General features: G+C 31.3%; 1 protein-coding gene across 1 annotated transcript in view; it reads left to right on the top strand.

Moving 5' to 3' along the window:
- LOC129216592 (teneurin-m-like) overlaps window positions 1–24,108 on the top strand; it is a 254,259-nt gene that overhangs the window by 86,095 nt on the left and 144,056 nt on the right. Inside the window, exons 9-10 of the mRNA XM_054850806.1 lie at window positions 7,444–7,629; window positions 22,196–22,348. Coding sequence (XP_054706781.1) covers window positions 7,444–7,629; window positions 22,196–22,348 — 339 coding nt within the window. The remainder of the gene's footprint in view (window positions 1–7,443; window positions 7,630–22,195; window positions 22,349–24,108) is intronic.

Genomic DNA, 24,108 nt, shown 5'->3' with positions numbered 1-24,108 from the left:
TTTGATTTTGTTACTTAAAATATTTATGCCAAAATTTTGAACAAAATTGTCTTTAAATTCATTCCAACAAATACGTACTTTTTAAATGAAAACTGAAACAATATTTTTCCTTCAAAAATAATAGTAACAAAAAAATTTCAAAAAAAAAAATAAAGAAACAATCTGTATTTTTTGTTTTTGTTGAATTAGTTCAATTTACTTCAAAAAATTGCTTCTATCACGAATTTGGATAGCGAAAAAATAACAGAAAAATTAATCTAAAACTAACTTTTGAGTATTTCTTCGTAATGGAATTCAATGAAATATAAATAACTCAGCTATTACGCATTGTCATTCATGTTTCGTCTGAATAAACCGACCTGTATCACGCGAAATCTTCATTGTGTTTCTAAATAAAGCGTTAAAAAACAAACTTTTATTTCTTATTTTTAACAGCAATTTTCGATAAGCATTAAAAATGAGGTAAATGAAGTTTAACGAAGAATAAACATTTTAATCATCATAATTAGAATTACTTCTTAAAAATTAATTACAGAACATGTGTTTTCTCAAATCGTATTTTTGCGTGCTAAAACAATTAATATTTCTTATTATTTGTTAGCCATTTCATTGAAATAAACGACCTGACGAACGAAAGCAACCTTTTTTTTCCTTAGGAAAATTTGAATGATTAATTAGGTATAATGAATGATGTGCTTAAGTCAACATTTTAAAATTCAAATGTCATCTATAACTTAACATAAAATATTTTTTTCACCCTAATACCTTAGATACATAAATAGAGTAAAACCATTATTTATGGCATTGATGTGGAAGCAGTTATATACCAATAGAAAATGGTTAAAATCACCTTGATTACTACAGTTATAGCAGTTTTAAAATGTCATTATGTACAAAAGAGTCCAAAACAGATTTTCAAGATGAGTTTGATGCCACGATTTTATGTTTGCATTTATATATAACTAGCTGCGTTGCCCGGTTTTGCCCGGTCCACCTTTAAAATAAAAATTGTGTCAAGTGACGTATATTCAACAATCAGACGTAAAAATAAATAAAAAAAAACATCATGATTTTCCTTCCAAACAATGACGACAGATATTAAAATACTTTTAAGAAATTGAATCCAGAACGATGGAGTTAAAATGCGTAACCATGGAAACACAAAATAAAATAAGTTTAAGGAATTAAAATGCGAAAGAAAATGGTTCACAATTTGATTGGAATCGAAATTTCTTAAACTTGATTTAAAAATGCTTGTAACTTTTTTTCCTTTCGAGATAAAAGCTTATTTTTTCGACCATAGGTCGAGTTAGATCTGGAGTAAAAAAGGTCGCTTTTTCCAATGGCTGTGGACAATTCCTTCACTTTTTAGTGCTTTATTTAATGAAGAAAGTAGTGCATAAATTTCAGCTAAGCCTAAAAAAATTCGAGCTAAAAATGCAAATAACTCCCGCCGTAATAAAGTTAGAGCATTAGAACAAATTGCGTAGAACGCAGAAAATGCTACCCTAACTAATGATATGTAATATTAATATGTGCAAGTAATTCTTCACCCCCATATTTGAGAATTTATGTGAAAATTGGACGTAAATTGGAATAAAAAAAGAACTATTCCTCGAATTTTATTCGAACTGGTCTGCAAACCTTTTCAGGACATAAAGGAACAAACTGTGAAAATTTCGTCGCAATCAGCCGGGTAGTTCTCGAGTTTTGCGAGTTCAAACACACAGACGCTTTTTGGGGACTTCATTTTATACTATGTAGAGGTATTGGCATTTTGTTGCTTTCCTGACTTTGGTATCCGAATACGTTCGGAACCATATTTTAGAAAAACTAAGTTTAGATACTAAGTAACTACATTTTTTGTGTAGTTAAAAAAAAATGACAAATTTACAAGATTTTCTAAGAATACCCGTTAAAAACTTTGTTAAAGCACATTCATTTGCTGGAAAATCCTCAGAAGTGATACAATTCTTTTCAGCTTATCAAAACAAAGTAGCACCAAAATAATTTATTGACTCTCACCAAGTGAATGTGCTCAAATTTTTGCGAATATGTTGAATGAAAAACGCTTAGAGCTCATTAAAGTGATTTTTGGAAAATTTCTGGCCAATTTACTGCTTTGATATTTAAAACTATAACTAACCCTAACTAACCCTAAACATTAGATCATAAATAATAAAATATTCCCAACATGATTAGTATTCTTATATCCACTAACAATTAGTATAGAGAGTGCAAGTTTCATAAAACAAGAGGATAACCTTCTGAGTTGGTATTACTGACGCGAGCACATGTCATAAAAACTCATTTCGAGGAAAACTTATTTTTAGTTTAAACTTACATAGTTTTATCGTAACGAACTTCTGCAAGGAAAGTGATACAACTTAACATGTTGGAAATACGTAAGAAATATTTATTTAAAATAATTTAATGCTCTTTCTCTCGAGAAAATTTATACCAAGTTAGCTTACTTCTCTGGTGCGTGGTGGCGTAAAAATGATATAATCTTAATGCTTTTGAAAGTAGTGTGATATTTCAGATTGAATAACCTAAAACTACTATTGCGTAAAACCTTGATTTTTTCCGGTACTGTTTTTTTTTAATCACGAATGGCTTATTGTTTTAACTTGACCCTTGAATGACGCCCGTCCTATTCTTTTTTTTTTATTTTTCAATGCCTATAATCCAGGCGTCCATGTGCCTCGGAATCGAAATATTTATGAACAATCTCCTCGACTTCACACTATACTTTTTACGCGAAATCACTATCTAACAACACACGAGCATCCAGACCCTGGTAATCATTTGAATTTTCACGTCTTGAGTTCAAATTATGGTTGCGATAAAAGCCGCTAGTAGAAACAAGAAACTCAACGAGTAGGGTCCTATCGCAGTTCGTGATTGAGGAAAACATAATTTGAATTCCAGATCTCAAAATTCAAACTCTTTTCTCTTTTATTTGTGTTACTTTTCTTGACGAGGAGCGAAAAATCCCGCACAGTAAGTAAGTCAATACATTGCTTCTGAAAAACGTAGAAACAGATTTTCTGGGTTTCTAAAAGTAAAAAAGTAATTAATCCAATGTGTGTTTATTAAAATATTAGAAAATCGTCCGTCAGGGTATGACGGAGGAAAATTCCCTTTTCAATTCAACGAATCAGTTGCCTGTTTGATGATATTTTGGCAGTTGAAATTTTAACCCTCACTCCAGTAGATTAGCCCTAAACTCCAGTAGATAGCGTTCATTGTTTACCACTTTTCCGTTTCTTCATTCTCCTAAAATTAGTCTTACCAGTAACAGTTAAGTTACTGGATTCAGCTCAGCCTTGTTAAAAGAAAGCATTCCTCTGCATGTCAAACATTACCAAAATAGTATCGAAGTATCATGGCGTGGCGTTAGTTTCGTTGTTTGTGACGTCAGGAACTTTACTCGATCAGTGAATTCGCTGAGATATATAAATGAGATTTTTTTATAATTTGATTACAAATAGCAATTTTAGTGTGTTTCTTTAGTACGCCATAAAGTTTTACTTTAACAGACAAAAATTTTGCGACTAAAAGTATAACGCATAGAAATATTACCGTAAATTGCTTCTGATATAAACACTCACTTACAAGGCTCAATTTCAACTCTGTTCTGTACACAACCAAATCGTAGTGCTAAATTATTCCAAAAGAAAGAGGTATTTGATCAATTCCATTTGAGCAATAAGAGTTCAAATTAAATGAAAATTCGTTTACTTTGCTCAGTGAATGAAATATACCTCCCTTGATATGTCTGTAAAATATATTATTTCCGAATCAAACAATCCTCATGATTTCCCCCGAGAGTATCATTCACAAACCCAGTAAATGATAACGAAACCGTCCATACCTAGAGGGCCTTCCTGGAGGTAACACCAGACGAAGTTCGCCCCAGACTAACTAAACTGCTCTTGACAACGCTCTAAAACCCAGCCTGGGGAAAGAGGGGACAAAATTCATCGATTATTCTCGAATTAATCGAGCCCTTCGCATACTTCCCTTTGAAAGTTTCTCCCAAAAGTATAAATTCTTTCCCCAAAAGCTGGATGAGGAGCTTCTAACGTTACTTGCCACTTCTTGAAAGCGCAATTAAGGCACTAGAGATCGGTATCGAATTTTCTTGGCATTTGTAGGGGGCCCTTGAACGTAAAGAATTTCCTTTTAAATATGGATTCAGAGATTATTTCCGAAATTTTCGGCATTCGCTCGGTTGAGTTTTCGTATTCTGCTCTTAATGCATGCGAAATGAAACGCTCGAAATGCGGGATGATTAAAAAGACATAAGATTGCGTAGTTGAACTTGATATTCGGTTCGAGATCAAGGGAATATGTATGAGTACGAAACTTTTAATTGCATAAAGAGTTCTTTCATTACATTTTTTTTTGGTTGTTGAGATTGGTTTCATGCATTGCTTAAATATACATTTACATTATATGCATACGTGTAGTTTTCATCATTTTTAAATATTTATGTAAGATATCAAGTAGTTGAATGATCAATAAACTTTTTAATAGTAATTAGTAGGTCAGTGGTTAGATTAATAATAGTTTGACTTGATATTTGTTTCGAGAGCAAGGTAACATGCAGGAATGTGAAACTTTTATGTTTTTTTGTTTTTTTTTAATTATGGGTTCAAGTAATCAGTAGGTCAGTGGTTAGATTAATAATAGTTGGACTTGATATTAGTTTCGAGATCAAGGGAACAAGACTGCGAAACTTTTAAAGAGTTTTCTTTCATACATTGTTATTAAATTTTGTGTTGTTGAGATTAGTTTGATGCTTTGCTTAAATATATATTTACATTACATGCATACGTGTAGTTTTCGTCATTTTTAAATTTCATAATATATATCAAGTAGTTGAATTATCAATACGCTTTTTTAAAAACTAATTAGTAGGTCAGTTGTTAGATTAACAATAGTTGGAGTTGATATCTGATTCGAAATCAATGGAATATGTAGGACTACGGAACATTTAATCGCATAAAGAGTTATTTTTCACTTTTTTTTTTTTACTTTGTGTTGTTGAGATTAGTTTGGTGCTTCGCTTAATTATACATTTATATTATATGCGTACGTGTGGTTTACATCCTTTTTAAATGTTTATATAAAATATCAAGTAGTTAAGTAGTCAACATACTTTTTTTTTTGTGATAGTCGGTGGTTAGTTTAATAATTTAACTTGTAATAGCAGCATTTTTTAAGAAAAAATAGAAATTTGGCCATTGAAAATCCGATAATAAATTTTCGTTTATTCTTATTTTAATGAAATTTTTCATTTAACGACTTTAGCACACTTTTAACTTCATAGATTCAGTTTACAGAAGTGGAAAAATGATTTTAATGGGAAACTTCTAAAATTGTTGAATATGAATTCCTTAAAGTTTAATAATGGTAGTAAAAGCATCAAATATGCTTTAAGAATCATACAATGTGTTTTCAAATGCGCAAAATTGTCGATATAACAGTTTATATTTTGTTCCTATTTCAGTGAAATAAAAAATATTCTAGTTGAAATTTTCGGCATTTAGTTTTACCACTGGATTGGCACTAATACAGCACAATAACAATTCGAAAACGTTAGTCAATGATCTATAGCTCCACTGGAGAAAACTTATTCATCCACTGAGGAAGACATAATTTGGCATAATATGTATTGATATCATCAGCCTTTTTGTAGCCTTCCCAATGCTGCCAAGTTAACTTTGCACCAATGAAGAAATGAAAAAAAATATACGACATTTTTAGGAATCTCGATTTTTATAAGATTTATATCATACTCGCAGCATTTAAACATAAAAAGAAATCACAGATAACATAAAATATCTCTTCAGAAATCGAAAGTGTATCTGGTATTAGTAATAGGCATTTAAAAATATTATTCAACTCCTAATGTATGTCTTTTTTTTCGAACATTATTCTGAAACTTTGTGATTTCAGTGAAGCAATGCTGAGCTACATTTTAAGCTCACTTTTAAACAGCTCTATAGTGAACATCATTTCTGCTTTCTAAAAACTCTTACAAGGAGTTACTCAAAAAAAAAAAAAAAAATTCATAACTTGCAAAAGTCTTGTTTTTTTTCTTTGATAATTTATTTATGAGTTTATTTTGAAGTGTTGGCAGAAAAAAATGTAGCTAAGAAATTCATCCTATATAATCTGCATCCGATATATTATCCAAATTCAAAATATTTGCTTGAAGGAAGAAATGTAATCCGAAGGAGCGTCTAACGCGCACGTATCGTTTGTTTACTTCCATTCAGTATTCGATTCGCCACAGAACATTACCTTAACATGTTACTCACTTCTGAAAGAAGTTACATAACAAAAAAAAAAAAAAAAAAAAAATGGCGGGACTCTTCTGAAGCGTTTTTTACTACAGCTTGTAAAACAAGTTGCAAAAAGTTTGATATTGGACATTCAATGCTAAGATATAAAATGTCTGTTAATATCCATTCTTCGGCAACAAGCTTTTGCTTAAGTAAATTGCTTTTTACCGTTGATGGCCCCCTAACACCTTTTGCACATTTCATAAACAAAAAGAATTCTACACATTCTATTGAATGATGGCCTATTTCACATATGGCTCACAGTACAAGTAAAAATTGTCTAAAAATTAAAATCCATAAAATTATTTTAACAATAAAACTTTTTGCTGTTACATTGCATTCTGTAGGCTCTGACACATTTAGAAATAGCGCTATTTTGAAAAGTAAACTAATAGTGTACTATATTATTTCAACATTTTTCACATGTTTAAAAAGGTTTTCGACTTTAAATAAATTCCATGAAGAGTTTTGTATGAAGCTAAAACAATAATAAATGTGTATTTTTTAAGCAATACTGGGTGTTATTAATATGTCTCACACTGCAGGCCAAATATGACTCACACCAAAACTCCTTTTCTACCGCTGTATCAACTAATTGTATCACTTCTTGAAATTTTACATTATTTGAAAAAAGATAATACAACGTTTTAGAGATAGCATTTTTATTAGAAATATAGAGACATTATAAGTCTGACAATTATTGTACCCATAACATTACTACCAATAGAAAATCGCATTTGCAGCACAAAATGGCCGATAAAAAATTGCATCAACATATTTTCAGTACAAGAACGAATTCAATGCTAAAAGAATATGTGAGCTTATTAAAAAAAAGACCTCCGATAAAACCTTTTGACATTTCGAAATATTTTGAAAGTTCTGTTGAAGTTCTCCTGTGCCAACCCTTTAAATGGAAATAGCCTATGCGATCATAACTGATCAATTCCACAAAACCAAAATAACCTTCTAATATTCAAATAACAAAATGCGCTAAAAAACTATCAAATTAAACAGCTGATTTAAAATGCATATCTCTCATTTGTAAAGGAATAAGTAATTTATTTTACTGTGTGGTTTTAATTTATAGCAAAATGTGGACTGGACTGTGGGAAAAACGGTCAATGTGAAGAAGGTCGATGTCGATGTGAAGTTGGATGGTCAGGACCCAAATGCGACCGTAAGACTTGTGACGACAGATGCCATGATCACGGCCAGTGTAACAATGGAACATGCGTTTGCGTTCAAGGATGGATGGGCACGCATTGTACTTTAGGTGAGTAACTGAATCCTTCCGAGTTATTGTTACATACTTACAACCTTCAGCATCCAATATATTTCCATCGGGATATTATTTTCTGTGTGAAGTATAACAGCTGTATTCATTAGATTTCATTATTTATTTAGCAGCTTTATTTATTTATTTATTTATTTATTTTAATTTATGAACAACTTAAACTTTGCTGAAAATTATGGTTGCAAAAAAAAAAAAAATTAGCGGTATGTAGTTGATAGGAAAACAGCGATCCTTAGCGGTCCAGAAACCAAAGTTATATTTTTTGCGTGCATAATTTTATAGTTAACTTATAAAAAGAGCAAGTAAAACAATGATTGTATAAATTATTTAGAATACAACCAAACCTGGTTTTATGCCCTAGATAGGGACCGCGTAAAAAAATCGCATTATAAAAAAATTGTTCGAAATTTCACGAGTAGCTATAAAAAGTTGTTTTCGCAACACAGTTGAAAAATATTTTTTTCATTCGGTGGATAAGGGCCGCATAAAAGAAGTCTCACATAAAAATTAAACAAAACGTTATTTATAAACAAAATTAAAACAAACCAAGTGATGATAATTTTTCCCGAGTAGTCGGACGAAATTTTCCGAATAAGGAAATTTTTGGGAGGTCACAGTGCTTCATATCGGGATGCCCCTGTTTTTACTTGAAGATACTACCTCGCATTCGTTTTAAAGATAGTTTCGCCGATTGTATCCCAATCGGATTGAAATTTTAATGTACCACACACAAAAAAAAAAAAAAAAGAAAGAAAGAAATCTTACAAAAAAAGACATTCTAAAAACAGGTTTGGGTAATTTAATTACACATATCCTCCCACTAATGAGCTTATCTTTTTTTTTTTTCGCTTTCACTCTGCCGATGAATTCTTTCAATTAATACATTTGTTTTAAAATCCGGACAATCGTAAATCCACCCTAAAAATCATATTTATTAAATCAAGTAGTCAACTGCTTTAGAAACTACATAAACTTCCAGAGGTTTTTTTTAGTTAAACTGTGCACCTATTCCTGTATTTTCGGGCACCAGAATAGTCGGTCATGAAATGCATTTTATACCAAACATATAGTAATTACAAACTTTAACTCAAATGTCGTTACTGATAAAACCTAATAAATATCATATTTATTGCCTATCGAACAGCTGGAAGCATTTATCTAATAAAAACATCATCCAACATTAAACAGAGGTTGTTGAATTTCTCAGAAACATATCATACAACCATTTGCTACTGTTTACAACTTCCTACAAGGCACAGAAGCAGGTCTCCACTTATCATGGTGTATACATACAATGTTGCCCAGGAACCCTTCTATGTTCATGAAATTGTACTGCAAGGCACGCAAAGGGTCGTTCCAGACACATCTATACTTTCCGTTAACTCGTAGATTTATGGTTCATTATCACGAATGGAGCCGTTACGGGCGTTGTTAGAGACAGCAATGCTCACAATACATAAAGTGTATATTACACGCCCTAGGAACGTTAAATTGCTCAAACTTTTGGAGGAATCTCTGCCTGTAGCCCGGAAGTAACTGAAGTGAAGAGGTGAACTCCGCATGTGATATTAATGTCGCAAAAGGGGAATCACAAGAAGACATGCGTGTTTAAATCTTCCGCAATTATATGGCGTTGTTTCCAGTTATTTAATGTTCCATCCTGTACTTGCCGTATCTAGTTATACGCAATTGTGTAATATGGGTTTAACAAAAGGGAATTTTCTAGTTTGGTATCCGTTTTAAAAATAAATTCCCTCTCTGCTAGCTTTCAATTCATGGGTAGGATTTTTGTACATAATTTCTTTTCAAAAGCAATTTTATAGATAATTTTTTTTCTTTCTGGAGAATATGCTCTTGGATTTCCAATCTTATAAACAGTATTTCTTTGATATAAAAGTAACTAAAATCTGCAATGTTATTTTTATTTTTTAATTGAAATGAAGATGTCAATTTTGCATGAAATATTAATTTAAGGAGTTGAACACGTGAAGACGAGAGTTTATTTTAAATAGTGGAACACTTAATAATGCCCCCTCTTGTAGTTGCCTTCCCTGTTGATGGGAGTAGCTATATAATTTTTGTGTTGCTTTGTGATTTTGAGTCAGTTTTTTAAAACAGGTTCTCTAGCATTCACTTCATAGCAGGGAGAATTCGAAAATTGTTCTTTTAAAAAATTGAGTTATTTTTTAGAAGAATAATTTTCTTTTAAGTGAAAAACTAACATATATTCCTTTTTTTTTTTTTTTTTTGATAAAACAAAAAATAATAATTACAGTTTTTAGTTGAAAGGAAGGGGAAAACTAAAGTGAAGAAACATATGATTTTAATATTTCAAGGCGGTTCATGAGGCTTCATGCATGTTTAAATCTTCTACAATTATTTTGCGATTTGTCCAATTTATTTAATGCTGTATAATGTATTTGTCTCAATGGATTATATGCGCAGTTATGCAATATGGTGACAACAAATGGGAACTGTATGCAATTTTACGGAAGTAATAAAAAAAAACTGGTAACCATTTTCACTATGCAATATTATCAGTTTTTTATTAATACTTTAAAAGTGTAAGAATGCATAACAGTTGAAAAAAAAATTCAAAATTGACGTTGGTGGAGGCCGGTAAAGTCTGGACTCGGAAAAAGGGGGGGGGGGTCACCTGGTTGACGTGTTTCCAATCCTTTTGGTAATCTAAAACATCAAGTTAAAGTTATTTCTTATTAAACTTCTTTTTGAACAAAAAGGAAAAAAAAAATTTTTTTGGCTTTTTTTTTTTTTTCAATTTTGGTAAATTTTTAAAAACAATAAAATTTACAAATTAGAGAAAAATCTCTACGTGGAAACACTTTGGATAGCAAAAAAGTCTGTAAGGGAGACCGGGGGCAAGATAACTATGATAACAATTTTTGTTGTTTATAAATTTATTTTTAAGGATGGTAAAATTAATTTTACATGAGCTGTTAGAGTAGTCTTTTGTAGTGTTAAATATATTACTGTTTCATTTTTCAAATAAAAAAATGAAGGATATTTTTATTTTTTCATAACCTCAACAAATCATCATTTTGACCCAGTATGGGGACAAGACGACTTTGGTCTTGAGGCAATATGACAATACTGAAAAAGGTTTATCATATTTTGTCTTTTGAACATGTTATATAGTTTAACAAATTATAACTGTGTTTTTACATCTTACAAAGTATTGAATTAAGCATAGTGCATTTTAGCGAAATATTGAAGTGTTAAGTCATGCATCCAAAAATAGACACAAATAAAGATGCCATCACTCTTGGCATTTACAGCACTGGATCCATTCTTCTGTTGGAGGGTCACAATATTTCTCTTTACAAGCATCTTATAACACCATCCTTTGAAGTTAATGCAACTTGATTGTTTGGCCTGCAATTATATAACCTTTTGCCTACAGGATCTAAGTTTGAGGGTTTTTTACTCCAGTTTTAGCTTCACGAACGTATTTTCCCACATTTTTTCAAATAAACCTTTTCTACCTTCTGCTTTGCTCATTTTTCTGACATTTCTTCGATAGGTGTTCTTGTAAGAATATGTGAGCTCAGTTTTTTGCTTTTTCTTTTTACTTCCTTTTACAAAAAAGGAAGTATTGTATTCGCGAAAAAAATTTCACTCAAAATTCGGCCTTAATTTCTATTTTCCTCACCCCCGAATTAATGTTTAGTTTTTTTTCAACCCGATCACACGCAGATAAGTGCCTAAGAACGTATAGACACCTGAAGAATCCATTTTGACTATCCCCGCGTTAATTACAACGAATTTTCTCGTGACGTCCGTATGTACGTATGTGTGTATGTATCTCGCATAACTCAAGAACGGTTATCGTAGAAAGTTGAAATTTGGTACATAGACTCCAAGTGGGGTCTAGTTGTGCACCTTCTCTTTTGGTTGTATTCGGATGTTCTAAAGGGGGTCTTTTACCCCTTTTTGGGGTAAAATCATTGTTAATTGCAATGTAAACTCAAGCGGTGCTATAATTTGGCGGACACTTGGCGATATATCGCCAGTCTTTTGGTCGCCAAGTTTTGTCGTCAAGTTGGCGACAAGTTTGGCGATTTTTTTAAAGTTTTTTTTCAATCTTGTTTCAATTTGGCCACTGGTGGTGATATTTAGAGGGTAAACTATTGAATCACATTAAAATTGCCAATAATGGGAAAATGACATTAAAATAGGAGTAAAAGGAAGTCATGTGATGCACACAGCTCGTTTTCTCAGATTGTGTCGCGTTAGGCAATGGTTCGAAATCAGAAACACTAGCAGGCTTCTTTGGTGCATCGGAATCAACATTCGCCATAAGTTCTGCTTCTTCTTGAGAGTTTATATGTTGGTTTTATATTATCAAAGTTTGAGAATTAGCACCATTATTATCAGTTTCATCGCCAACAACATCAAATTCATCGAAAAACAAGAGCAGTATGAGGCTAGATCACATATTTTTCAAACTCTTTAACGGTATTTCCAACTGTAGCTGCTTTGAACCAAGCGGTGTTCAAAAGGTCGTCAACATTTTTGTCTGTGATAGTTCTTCCTTGATTAGTGACCGTAAAGTTGTCATATGATTAGCTATAGTAGGTTTTTAATGCACCAAAAGTGTCACATCAAAGGGCTAGAGACGATGCAATGTGTGAGATTGCAACCCATCCATGATAATGTTTTTTTCTCTAAAATATAAGATAGCATGCAAGTTATGTGAGATTTGTGATTGTCAATAATTAACAGAGCAGGAGATTTTTTGCTAATTTTCATTCAGTCAACTAGTCATTTGGTCAACTTGTTCATAAATAACCTCTGGTCGCCTGCTTTCAAAAGACAACTCCCAGATAGAAGCGCAGGATCACGTGGACAAACACACAGACAAATAAGCGTTTACAGAATTTAATAGAATGGACAGCATAGTTAGTTTTAAAAATTCAGAAACACAGCTCAAGATGACGATTTCTTCATATGACCCCATGTTTCGGTAGGTCATCGTGCCCCGGACTGCCTGTTTGAAAGGATTCGTCCTCATTGCCGTAAAGGAAGCGATTAATTGACATTTTTTCATGGTAATAGGTAGTATTTAAGCTAAGTTACACATATATACTAAAGAGACACGATATATCTTATCTGTATCTGTAACAGAGCTCATTTCCACATGCATAAAAGTTAGAACGGGCCGCGGTAAAAAATCAGAGCTTGACAACTAACACAAATTTTGGCAATTTCTCAGCGTCTCTACACTTTTTCTGAATAAAAGGCTAATTGGAGAACCAGTAGTATCCATCAGTTCATGCTGTTACCTGGTGGAAAATGGAAAAAATTACAGACAGGAGACATTCGTCTCCTTTCCCGCTCGTCATCTTGCCCCAGTCTCCCCTACCACATTTCAAGTAAATCGGTGCGTTAGAACTAGAGAGATATCTTGTCAACCGTATCGAAAAAACTAGTTTTGAGAAAAGCGCGTTTAAGTTTGCAGTCTCAGTTCGGGTAGTCTGAGTGGTTTAATGGTATGTTATATATAATTTTTTTCAATCTACCATACCTTTTCTTTCCTCCAACTCAAAAACTACACTTTTGGCAGATCTTTCAGTCATAAGAGCTTTTCTGCTTTCTTTTGAAGCTTCGGACGCTCGTTCCTCGAAGTGTTTGATATGCTGTTGATCTCGTTCGCTGGCTTTTTCTTCTTCTAATTGGATGCAAATTACTTCCTTTTTGACTTTTTTTTATCCATTTTTTATTAAAATTTTGAATTTAAAACTGAAGAAATACATAGTAAACAATATGCTTACATAACCTTTGAGACGCTCGTTTGTCAGGTATATATGGAGAGCAAAATAATTATTTTTAACAAAATTAACTGTAACTCCGAAAATAATTCGGTTTTCCTTAAATCCTCTTGGGCGCTTATTCTTAAAGGTATAAATTTTGAAAGTAGGAAACTTCTAAAAAAAAATAACATTTTTTTTTCGAACTTCTAGACTAGAATATCCTCTTAAATAAGAATAATTCGCCGTTTTTATTTAACTCATACCTGGGATATTTGTAAGTTTTTTCTTTAAAAAGTAGTTCATTATATTAAGAAAAATGCCCATATGTTTCCATCGTTTTTTGATATTAAATTCGGGTAGTAAACATTTTAATAAAAATTTACACGGCAACAAAAATATTCAAATGCTCAATTTCGTTCTTTTTCTATGTAAATCATAACAGTATTGTGTTTTTACCCACAAACTACTCGAGTGTATTGCTTAATTAATGCTACGTTTTATGTTTGCCAGCTAAGGTTTGTGATGAAAAAAAAAACAAAAAAAAAAGTAACACAATTAAGACTTACGCCGCTATCATTGTCACCACCAACAGTAGTTCAGTTAAGTGGACATGTGTGCTAGTCAATTTGACAAAAATTTTTGTGTGTATTTACACAACTGGTAAACTTTGTAGATGCTGAAATCAAATGTTAACGTTTTGGACTTTCACCGCTATCACCTATCTCGTCTATATGTCGAAACATGCTTATAATCTTGCTCCAATTAAATAACGCAGTTCTTGTAACAAACTTGGCTTTTGTTTGAAATAAAAAAGTTGGAAGAAACCCAATCAAACGGATATTATAAAATATGTTGTTTTTCCAGGAGTAAAACATGTTTTTAGTGGAAAAAAACATGTAAAACCTTTGTTTACAGCATTTTCGTCACTGCAAGTTGCAATGGACATTTTGCTTTAAATCGGCTATAAAATACCGTTGATATCATCAATATCTAATAAACATTGTAAATGACACGGAATGGTTAGTACATTTTTATGTACTTTTAATTACATTGCATACAATAAAACTTGTTGAATGTAGCTAAATAAAACTTTTACTACATTGATAATGCACAGAACTATTTGATTGTTTTCATTTTCATGAAGTTCAAATGTGCGCTTTCACTCTTCAAGCCCATAAAAAGTACATTAAACTTAAAAGCTACATATTTCATGTGCTTGAATATTAGCTAATTTTATTCTATAATGTGCGATCACGTTTCATACTTACTGTTTTTCTTAAAAGTTGTTTTAAATAAGTAAAGCGAAGAGAAATTTCAGTGTTTTAAAGTTTATTCGTATAAAATACTTTTACGCCTTCTGATCTTAAGGTGCTAATCGGTGCCATAATTAGGTGATAATTAATCTGATTTACATCAGTGCCTAACATTTCACAAAATGACGTGGTTGTGAGTAAAAAAGACATATTTTCCTCATGTTAACATACAACAATATGTATCAGAAAACTAACAATATCTGTATCGTTGGATGGGATTACAAACTGTCTAGAAGTAGGTGATGGAAAAGTAAGATAGACTAACGCTTTTAAAGCATCAAATATATTCTTAGCTAAACTGTATTCTTAGATCTGAATAAAGTGCTTGCACCTGAATATAGTAAAAAATGGCCATGGCATGACGTAACAGCCGCTTAAGCTCGTGAGTTTTTCAAACATCAACAGGATCACAAAAACTTCTTCGATTTTGATTTACATGTTTCTCTATGCTTAATTGAAAAAAATGAAAAAAAAAATGCAAAGGCATGCAGCATTCTACTCAAGTTTGAGTTACATCAAGTAATTTGCCTGACAAAAGACAGTTAAAATTCTAACATTTATTCTAATTAAAGGGGTCTGCGACACAACAATTTTCAAATTTTGCCCTTTTTACTTCCTTTTACAAAAAAGGAAGTATTGTATTCGCGAAAAAATTTTCACTCAAAAATCGCCCTTAATTTCCATTTTGCTCACCCCCAAATGAATGTTGAGTTTTTTTTTCGATTCGACCACATGCGGAAAAGTGCCTAAGAATGTATAGACACGCGAAATATCCATTTTGACCATCACCGAGGTAATTACAACGACTTTTCTCGTGACGTATGTGCGTATGTGCGTATGTATCTCGCATAACTCAAAAATGGTATGTCCTAGAAAGTTGAAATTTGGTACATAGACTCGTAGTGGGGTCTAGTTGTGCACCTCCTATTTTGGTTGCATTCGGGTGTTTCTAAAGGGGTCTTTTGCACCTTTTTGGGGGGAAATCATTGTTAATTTCGATGCAAACACAAGTGGTGTTATAATTTGGCGGTCACTTGGCGATATATCGGCAGTCTTTTGGTTGCCAAGTTTTGTCGCCAACTTGGCGAAAAATTTGGCGATTTTTTTTTTTTTTTAAATCTGCTTTCAATGTGGCCATTGCTAGTGATATTTAAAGAGTTAGAGAGAGAATCCCATTAAAATTGCTATAATAGGGAAATAGCATTAAATTGGTGTAAAAGGAAGTCATGTGATGCACACATCAGCTCGTTTTAGAATCATTTAAAAAACGTTTCCGTTTTTTCTACTTAAAAGGATATTTGAATCTTTTGTTCCTATCTTAATAAGAACAAAATATGTAACTATTTTTGTTACTTGCATGAATTTAAATAAGATTACATTTACCTTTAAAATGTTAAACGCATTTTTCTCGATGATATAATTTTTCCCGATTTTTTGCATTCCAACTCTTATAAGTCAAGAACTGATAAAGATAAAGCAATAAAATTTGGAGCATATTTTTTTCAAGCAGTTTACTTTAATTTTTATTCGTTAAATTTGAAAATAACGTTTATTGAAAAAAATTTGATATTTTTTAAAAGTATCTTTGAATTTTTCGAAAATTTTCTTCAGATATTTTCTATTTTTCATTGAATAAATTTTTTTTCATCACCAAACAAAATTAAAAGCTCAGATATTTATGCATAATTTTTTTTTAATTGAAAATTGACTAATAATATTTTAAGCTTTAGCTATTTAAAGCAACCCCATTTTTCTTTAAATTAATTAAATTCAAATAATTACATTTAATATCTGTGTTATAATTTTGCTTATTAAATAAATAATGAATCAATGCAAAAAAATTCAAAACTCTAGACTGTTTAATAAAAAAAACTTCAAAATGTGTCCCAGACCCTCTTAAGGAGGACCAGACGTTACTAAAACGGGAAACTGGTTTCAGTGACGTCTGTTAGTATGGTGAGGCACTATGTGTTGTTAAACAATGTAAAATTGAACTTTGAGCAACTGGTGTTTAAAAGTGTCTAGTACTTTTCCTACCTAGATGCCATCTGTTTGCCAAATAATTTGAAACCTTAGATTAACTTTACAGATACATATATCAGGCTAAAAGTTACAAGCATTTAATTGAACCACATGCCTTGAAGCAATTAAATAAATAACTTAATAGGAGACGGGTTCCATTGGGTTCCATTCAAACACAAACTTTTGTTTTATTCCTTGTAAAGTTCTCGATATTTAAGGATCATGCTTAACGATTTTTTTTATTGCACAATAGTCGTCCTTTTAATATTTGTCTCCAAAAAGTTCAGAAATAGTTTACCACAAAGTTTATATTATACGGATATTGTTAACACACTTCTGCTTTTTGACACATGACGATTAGGCTTAACTAGCAAATGGTTTGATTGTGCCTTCCGCCTTTGTTTCTTTTTGTTTAACTTTTACTAGCTTCCGTGTCTGCCATTTCTTGCTTAACTGGATGAAGGGTATCGGGGTCTGTTTAAAAACAAAAAACGCACTTGCAACTGGGGGAGGGGCAGTTATTATCACAAAAAAATAAATAAATAAAATAATAAGAAATGAAATGAAAATAATAATAAATACCCAAGAGTTGGCCGAATCTTAAACCGTCAGTTTACAAATTTATGTTTGAATATTTGAGTTATTTTTTGAAACATTGACACTTAACGGGAAAAAAATTCCTTCAACCTTGAAACGGTTTTTTCCTAAAACTATAAAAAATTAGTTCTATGCTTAGTACATACATTTAGTTTGTCAAGAGCTAGGCCACCCCTATACTTATGAAAATACAATACTTATTAAAATATTCGCTAACAATGTATTAGTTGAGTCTTTTAATTATGTTTGCAATTGGTATAGAATAGTTATTTGATCAAATAAATGTCGATCAGGGTAAAATAATTATGTTTTAGGAATAAACTAAACTACTTAAAACTGACATTAATCATTTTCAGCGGTTAAAATTAATAACACTGAAATTGAACGAATTTGAATGCGGGTCACAGATTACTTCATACAGTTGAAAACGTAGTCAATTATGTCCCACAATGGGTAATATGATCATTTAAATGATTTGAACATTGCCATTTAAGCTTTAATAAAACAACCTCACATAATGTTCTGTGAAAGGAAAACTAAGCGTATAAAAACAAAACCTAATAACAAATAAACAACATTTTCTAAGAACTGTCTTATGATGTGAAATAAATTACAGTATTTTCTCTATTTCTAAAACACTTTAATATGTAAAGAACAAAGTAAAGGTTTGCATTAGCTATGATCTTCAAGAATAATTAAATTTACTAAATTGCACTTCATTATAGTACAAAAGAACTCTTGAAAGCATCGCAATATATTCCATTAATTTTAAAATTTATGAATTATTTAAAAATTTAGGTGAATTCAAATGTAATTTTAATACTGCCAATCATACAGTATATATAATTCCCAAAAAGTTTAACTCCATCAAATGTGGCTGAATACGCTCCTGAAATATTGAATTCAATTATAATTTCGTATGTTGCAAGTCTTTACGAACTGATATGTAGTTAAAGTTTATTCTAAGATAAACACGAGTTTAGTCAAATTAATGTCTGATCACGTATTCTGAAGCTTTAAATTGAAGATTACGTTTTGGAAATTTAATGGATTTAACGTATGGTTAAAATCAATCACATACATTTGTTTGTAAAGTTATGTTCCGAAAATAGTTTGATCTAAGTCTAAAAAAATGTATAAAAAATGGCTAGTTGTGGGCATAGTTAAGATTTATTTTTTAATTTAAAATTTTTGTGTAACTGTAAGTTTGCTGTTCTAGTTTAACGAAAAAGCTCAAGGTGTTAGAACCTACTTATATTTCATGTTCTAATAGTTTACTAGTTTTTGGTTATAAAAGCCATGGTTCTATTACCAGACAGGTTTTTTTTTTTTTTAATATGATGCAAACACGGAAATTTTATTTGCTTAAAATATTTCCAAAAAAAATTTCGGTCACAAAAAATGCTAATCAGAGGAAATGATTAGACGTATACTTTCTAATAGAGCAGTAGTTGAAATTTGTTGTAAAAAAAGGGGGCTACATACTCTATCGCCAAGAAATGTGTAAGGGAATAAAAATTCCAAGGGAATAAAAATAGCTGCTCTTGATTTTGATGTGTTAAAAAAATTTGCAATTTATAATGTGGTTTTGTATACATTAATGAAGATTTAAAAATGACAATTGTAGGTTATTTTGTATTTCATTAAGATGTGCATGACACATTTTCATTGTAAAAAAAAAAAAGAAAAAAACAGAAACAGGTAGTATTCAACTTTGTCTCCAAATCCCAATTTAATCCTTACGACAAAACATTGAAATTGCTGATATTTCTAACTTCAAACTAATTTTCAAAGATCCAGAAAATATTTTAAGACATCTAATTTTGTCTGCGCGAAATCATTATTTTGTCGAATTTTCAAAGTTCTAGTCATCCAATAAATGTCGTTTTAAAATGCATAAAAAGTTTTATACATCGAGGCAAATATCAAGCGCTCTTAACTTGGCACTAAGAAAAGTACCCTGCAATTTATCTTAAAGAAGCTACAGGGCTCTTATTGTCTACTTAAGTAATAAAACTGCAATGCGGCACGCAAAAACATTGAAACATTCAAAAGTAGTTTTAATTTTTTTTTCCGCTATTATTTTTTTCCGTAATCGTTTTTTTAAAGACGCATTCTGTTTTAGATTGTTTGATACGTTTTTGATTGAAGTGATAAATATTGTTAGATTTTTCAACTTTATTTATTCATTCATTTACTTGAAAACTTCTCATATCAGTTTTTTTTTTTAATGCTGATATCGTTTTCTATCATTACAGTATTTATTTTTACTTTTTACAAACGTTATGCATGCATTAAAAAATATCATGTTCATTTTGTACGTTTCATTTTTGTCTTATAGAGCAGAGGATTAGTTCGCAAAAACAAGTTGATATGAGCTCTTTGAAATAATAATTGCGTCATTCTAAATACAACTGTTTCACGTCTGTATATGTAATTTATCATTTTTTAAAATTACCTTGGCATTTGTATAATTTTGCATCCTAATACATCATTTGCTTCACTTTTTCAAAAAGGCAGCTTTGAAATAACAAAACGCCTCTAGAAAAGTAATCAAATAAACATTTGTCAATAGTTACAAGAATATGGAAATGCATTTCGTAAAATATATATTTGATTGCAAAATCAAATTACTTTTGCCCTACATCACTCTTAAAGAAAGAAAGTCTTCGTCATTTATTTTCTGTTTATGTCATTTCCAATAAAGTGTTCCTCCCGATTCCAGCCCTCGGAAGGATTTGAGGAAAATATTTCATCAGCTTTACAATTCAAAAATGGAAAACAATCCCCAACACTTAAACAAAAGCGGAATACTGTAATTTGAATAGGAAATTGAAGCTGATTCAACTTTAGTCATTTAGAGCTAAAAACAAAAACGTTGTACCGTCATAAAATTCGAGAAAACAAATTCTGATTTCATTGTATCGTTTTGTTTCCTTCTTCGTCTCAAAATTTCTTTTAGTTTTCTCCTGAAGCAATCATCCGCAACGTGCGCCAGAAGAAATGTGTAATGTCAAAGGCAGGGTTGTGTAAAGGGGCCAATGAAATCAGGAACCATTTGATGAGAGGAGACACAACTTAGCAATAAAGAAAAGAAAATGGTCTAAACCACCTTAGAATCAAGTCGCACTTTCTTAGAAGGAAAAGGACTTTATTGGAGAAACACTTTTAGTTGTTTTCTGGAAAATGGCATCGAGGCAATCGTAAAGAAGACGCGCGGTATTGTTCGCAATGAGAAAGACGTGATTCCCGCAAGCTGTGTGTTGAGGACATTACCTTTATTGTACTGTGGAATCGTGCGAATGGATTGAGGTGGCATGGAAACGAAGCTTGTGGTAGATCTGTGCTGCGCGTGGTGTTTGATGGTACAATTTTACGAGAAAGATTTGAACACAGTGAAAACAATTGCAGACGATGTTAAACAAAAGCGTCTCCGTTACTTTTTTTTTTGGCAGCATGGGGTAAACAAAATAATTGTATTTACAGAGAAATTGAAAGCAGACAATATAAGAGAATATTTATTTGGGTTCAGATTTAAAAAATAACAAAGGATTGAATCAGAGTAAAAAAAAAAAAAACTCTTGTAAACAATAGTTTTTTTTTTTATTTTTTTTATTTCTTTTTTTACAGAAAACAAGAGAAGTTCTGCTACAATTGACAAATCCAGTCGAATAGTTATTTATACCCAAGAATTCACTCTTAAGATTCTATTTTTTAAATATTTATTTTACTTAATTTCTTAATTTACTTGCATCAACAAATAACTCTAACCAATAAATTAAATAAAAATGTTTAATTAAATAAAAACGTTCTTATTACTACAGATTTAAAAATAGAAAATGACTAAATTCATAAAAATGATTTAATCAGAGAGGGAAGAAATTATTTGAAACGTTTACTATTTAGAGAAGATTTGTGAGTCATCATAAAAGTATAAGTTGTTCCGTGCTTAAATGAGCAAATAAATGGTATGTTCAGAATAGTTAAGATTAGTTTACTAATTTTCTGGCGAAAACTTTATTAGTCATTTGGTGATAATTAAAATGATTTCAATGCATTTCGCAGATAGTATTCGCAAGTGATTTTTAAAAAAGTGATAAAAATTATGTTCATTTTGAGCAATTTCATATATTGTAATCCAAGTTTTATTCAACTTCTAGTTATTTCAGAACAAGTTATTTCGTTTTGCGTAGAGATCCATCCCTTCTGACTGTTTTTTAAAGACAAATTCTTTCCTATAGTGATTGATATGATTTTTTTAATAACGTATTTCAATTGCAATTTTTACTGTAGAAAAGATATTTTCGGCCAAAGTTACCTCGATAATTAATTTGAGTTTTTGTTTCATGTATTGTTTATCTGTTTTTGTAAGAGGCAGTTTTCATGACATTTTTGAGCATGACTAAAAGAAAGATGCGCGGACCTAGATTATTTTTCATCTCTATAGCCTACTTTCATTTATTTTAAGTGCTTAACTACTGAGCACTAAGCAAGGTATATAATTTCCCTTTAAACTCAATGTTTTCTTTATTATTATTATTGCTTAATTTCATTATTTAATTATTTATTGCAGCTTATTTTTATTTATCTATCAACTTGCAGTTAATTTAAGCATACATAGAATAAAGTTTTTGTTTCACTTTTGTCTTTTCTTGTTATGCCATTGTAATTGATGTTGTAATATTTGATTCAATTTTATAGGAAAAATAGTCGGTTCGATTTTTTTCTCCTTTTTTTAATGTTAATTCTCTTTTTTTATTTTGATAATCAAGTGAAACATCATTGTTTTACTCTCGCATTTTTACATGTAAATGACAATAAACATTTACTTTGAATTTTTAGAGGGATGCCCGGGGAGTTGCGGAGGAATGTCCAAAGGTCAGTGCGTCTATGAGGAAGGTCAATGGAATTGCCGTTGCGAAGATGGTTGGGGAGGTCCAGACTGCACTACACCTCAAGAGACTAGCTGCCTTGACGATAAAGATAACGATTCAGGTTTGTCAAACTCTCATCTCTATTTTGGAAAGTTTGTTCTGAGTTCAGGATCAGTTATAATCGACAATATATGATTGAATATTTCTGAATTTTGTTTATCATAACAAATCTGAAACTGGAAAGAGGTATGAATTCAAAAAAAAAAAAAAAAAAAAACAAACAAACAAACAAACGTACTGTATGTGCTTTACACATTTACTCAGACGTACTCTATAATTAATATGATAATGCATGCAAACGGCGATGGGAAATTACTGTAGGTCACTGAGACTTTCCAAAAATGTCTTTATTCGGCGAATTTTGTCTAACCATTCGGCAAAAATATCATAGTTATAATTGTTCTAGTAAATGTCTTGAAATCATTTCAAATCGATTTTTCTGAGTGACTGAGGGGATGTTACATATGCTTGTGGTCACAAAGTCCTCCAAGTGAAACGATACCTCTGCGGGTGCTAGGCCAGAATTTATTCGGTTTCTGGTCTGGTTCTAAATTATCGAACTGACCTTAGATTATGCTGCCATCTATCGTGTTGTCTGAGCCAAATTGGACTTCCAATTAGAAATAGACCTCGATTAATCCCAGAAGCCGTACCCCTCTGCCTTAAAATCGAGTAGCATTGCTACTCGGGCTCGGGCTCCCGAGCGGCATACGTCATAACAACAACAACAACATGATTTGCCTGAGACAAATATGTAAGGAAGGCAGTTGAAAATTGGTAAAACATCACATTTCTCTCTCCCTACCCTGCTCATAGCTCATTACAAAGTAAAATAATCATCAAGCGTCAAAAACAACAAATTTCATTTTATCCCCTGATGTAAAGTGTAGTAGTTATAATTGTGCATATAAATACGGAGTCATGTAAAAATTATTCAATTCATTGATTAATAATTTTGTATAGTACAACAATACAGTTACTTTTCGATTATTGTGTAGTGATTCAAAATTAACATTTTAACGATATTTTTAATCGCACAAGATGATCTATTTTGTCCTACTTTTTCATTATTATACTTCTTTTCGTCGTTATTATACAATCTATCTCCTATTTGTCTTGAAGTTGAGACATTTCTCTTTAGAATTTTTTGAATGAAATGGAAACGAATAAAATACTTCAAAGCCATATTACATGCATTTTGCACATTACAAGGATGAAAATCAATTTGGAATGATATGCGATAGTCCAAAATAGAAGTTCGAATGCCATTCTTATCTACCGAATGCACCCACTTTAAATGAATGCAACAAGCGATGAAGACAACTTTATGCTTCTAAAGTTATAATGAATCCTTATTCAGGCAACGTTGTTTGAATGCGAATGCATTCAATTATTCGTCTCCGTGTCAATAGACTAGCTCTTAGAGACTCATTTTCGCAATTGGAGTACGTCTGAAATTTCATCTGCTTTAGCTTAAAGCGTCATTGTGAATGAAATGCTATCTTTAGTGCGAGTTTCAAAGCAAGTAGCAAGCTTAATATGCAAAATAGCTATTTAGTTAAATGTATGCTGTTAACGAAGATATTATGGGGTTTGTATGCAGTCAGGTTGAATCTATTGAATATGTGTTATTGTTAATCTAGGGGAGGAGTTTATAAATCAGTTGATAAATAAACAAAATTAAACAGGTTACTTATTTAAATGAAAAAATATTTTTTTTTCAGTTTGATAGTTTTGTAGATTAATGCATTTTCGCAATTGGAGTACGTCTGAAATTTCATCTGCTTTAGGTTAAATCGCCATTGTGAATGAAATGCTATC

Source organism: Uloborus diversus, chromosome 2, assembly GCF_026930045.1.
Source record: "Uloborus diversus isolate 005 chromosome 2, Udiv.v.3.1, whole genome shotgun sequence".
Lineage (NCBI taxonomy): Eukaryota > Metazoa > Arthropoda > Arachnida > Araneae > Uloboridae > Uloborus > Uloborus diversus.
The sequence above is the reverse complement of the archived record's forward strand: the minus strand, read 5'-3'. Positions and strand labels throughout refer to the sequence as shown.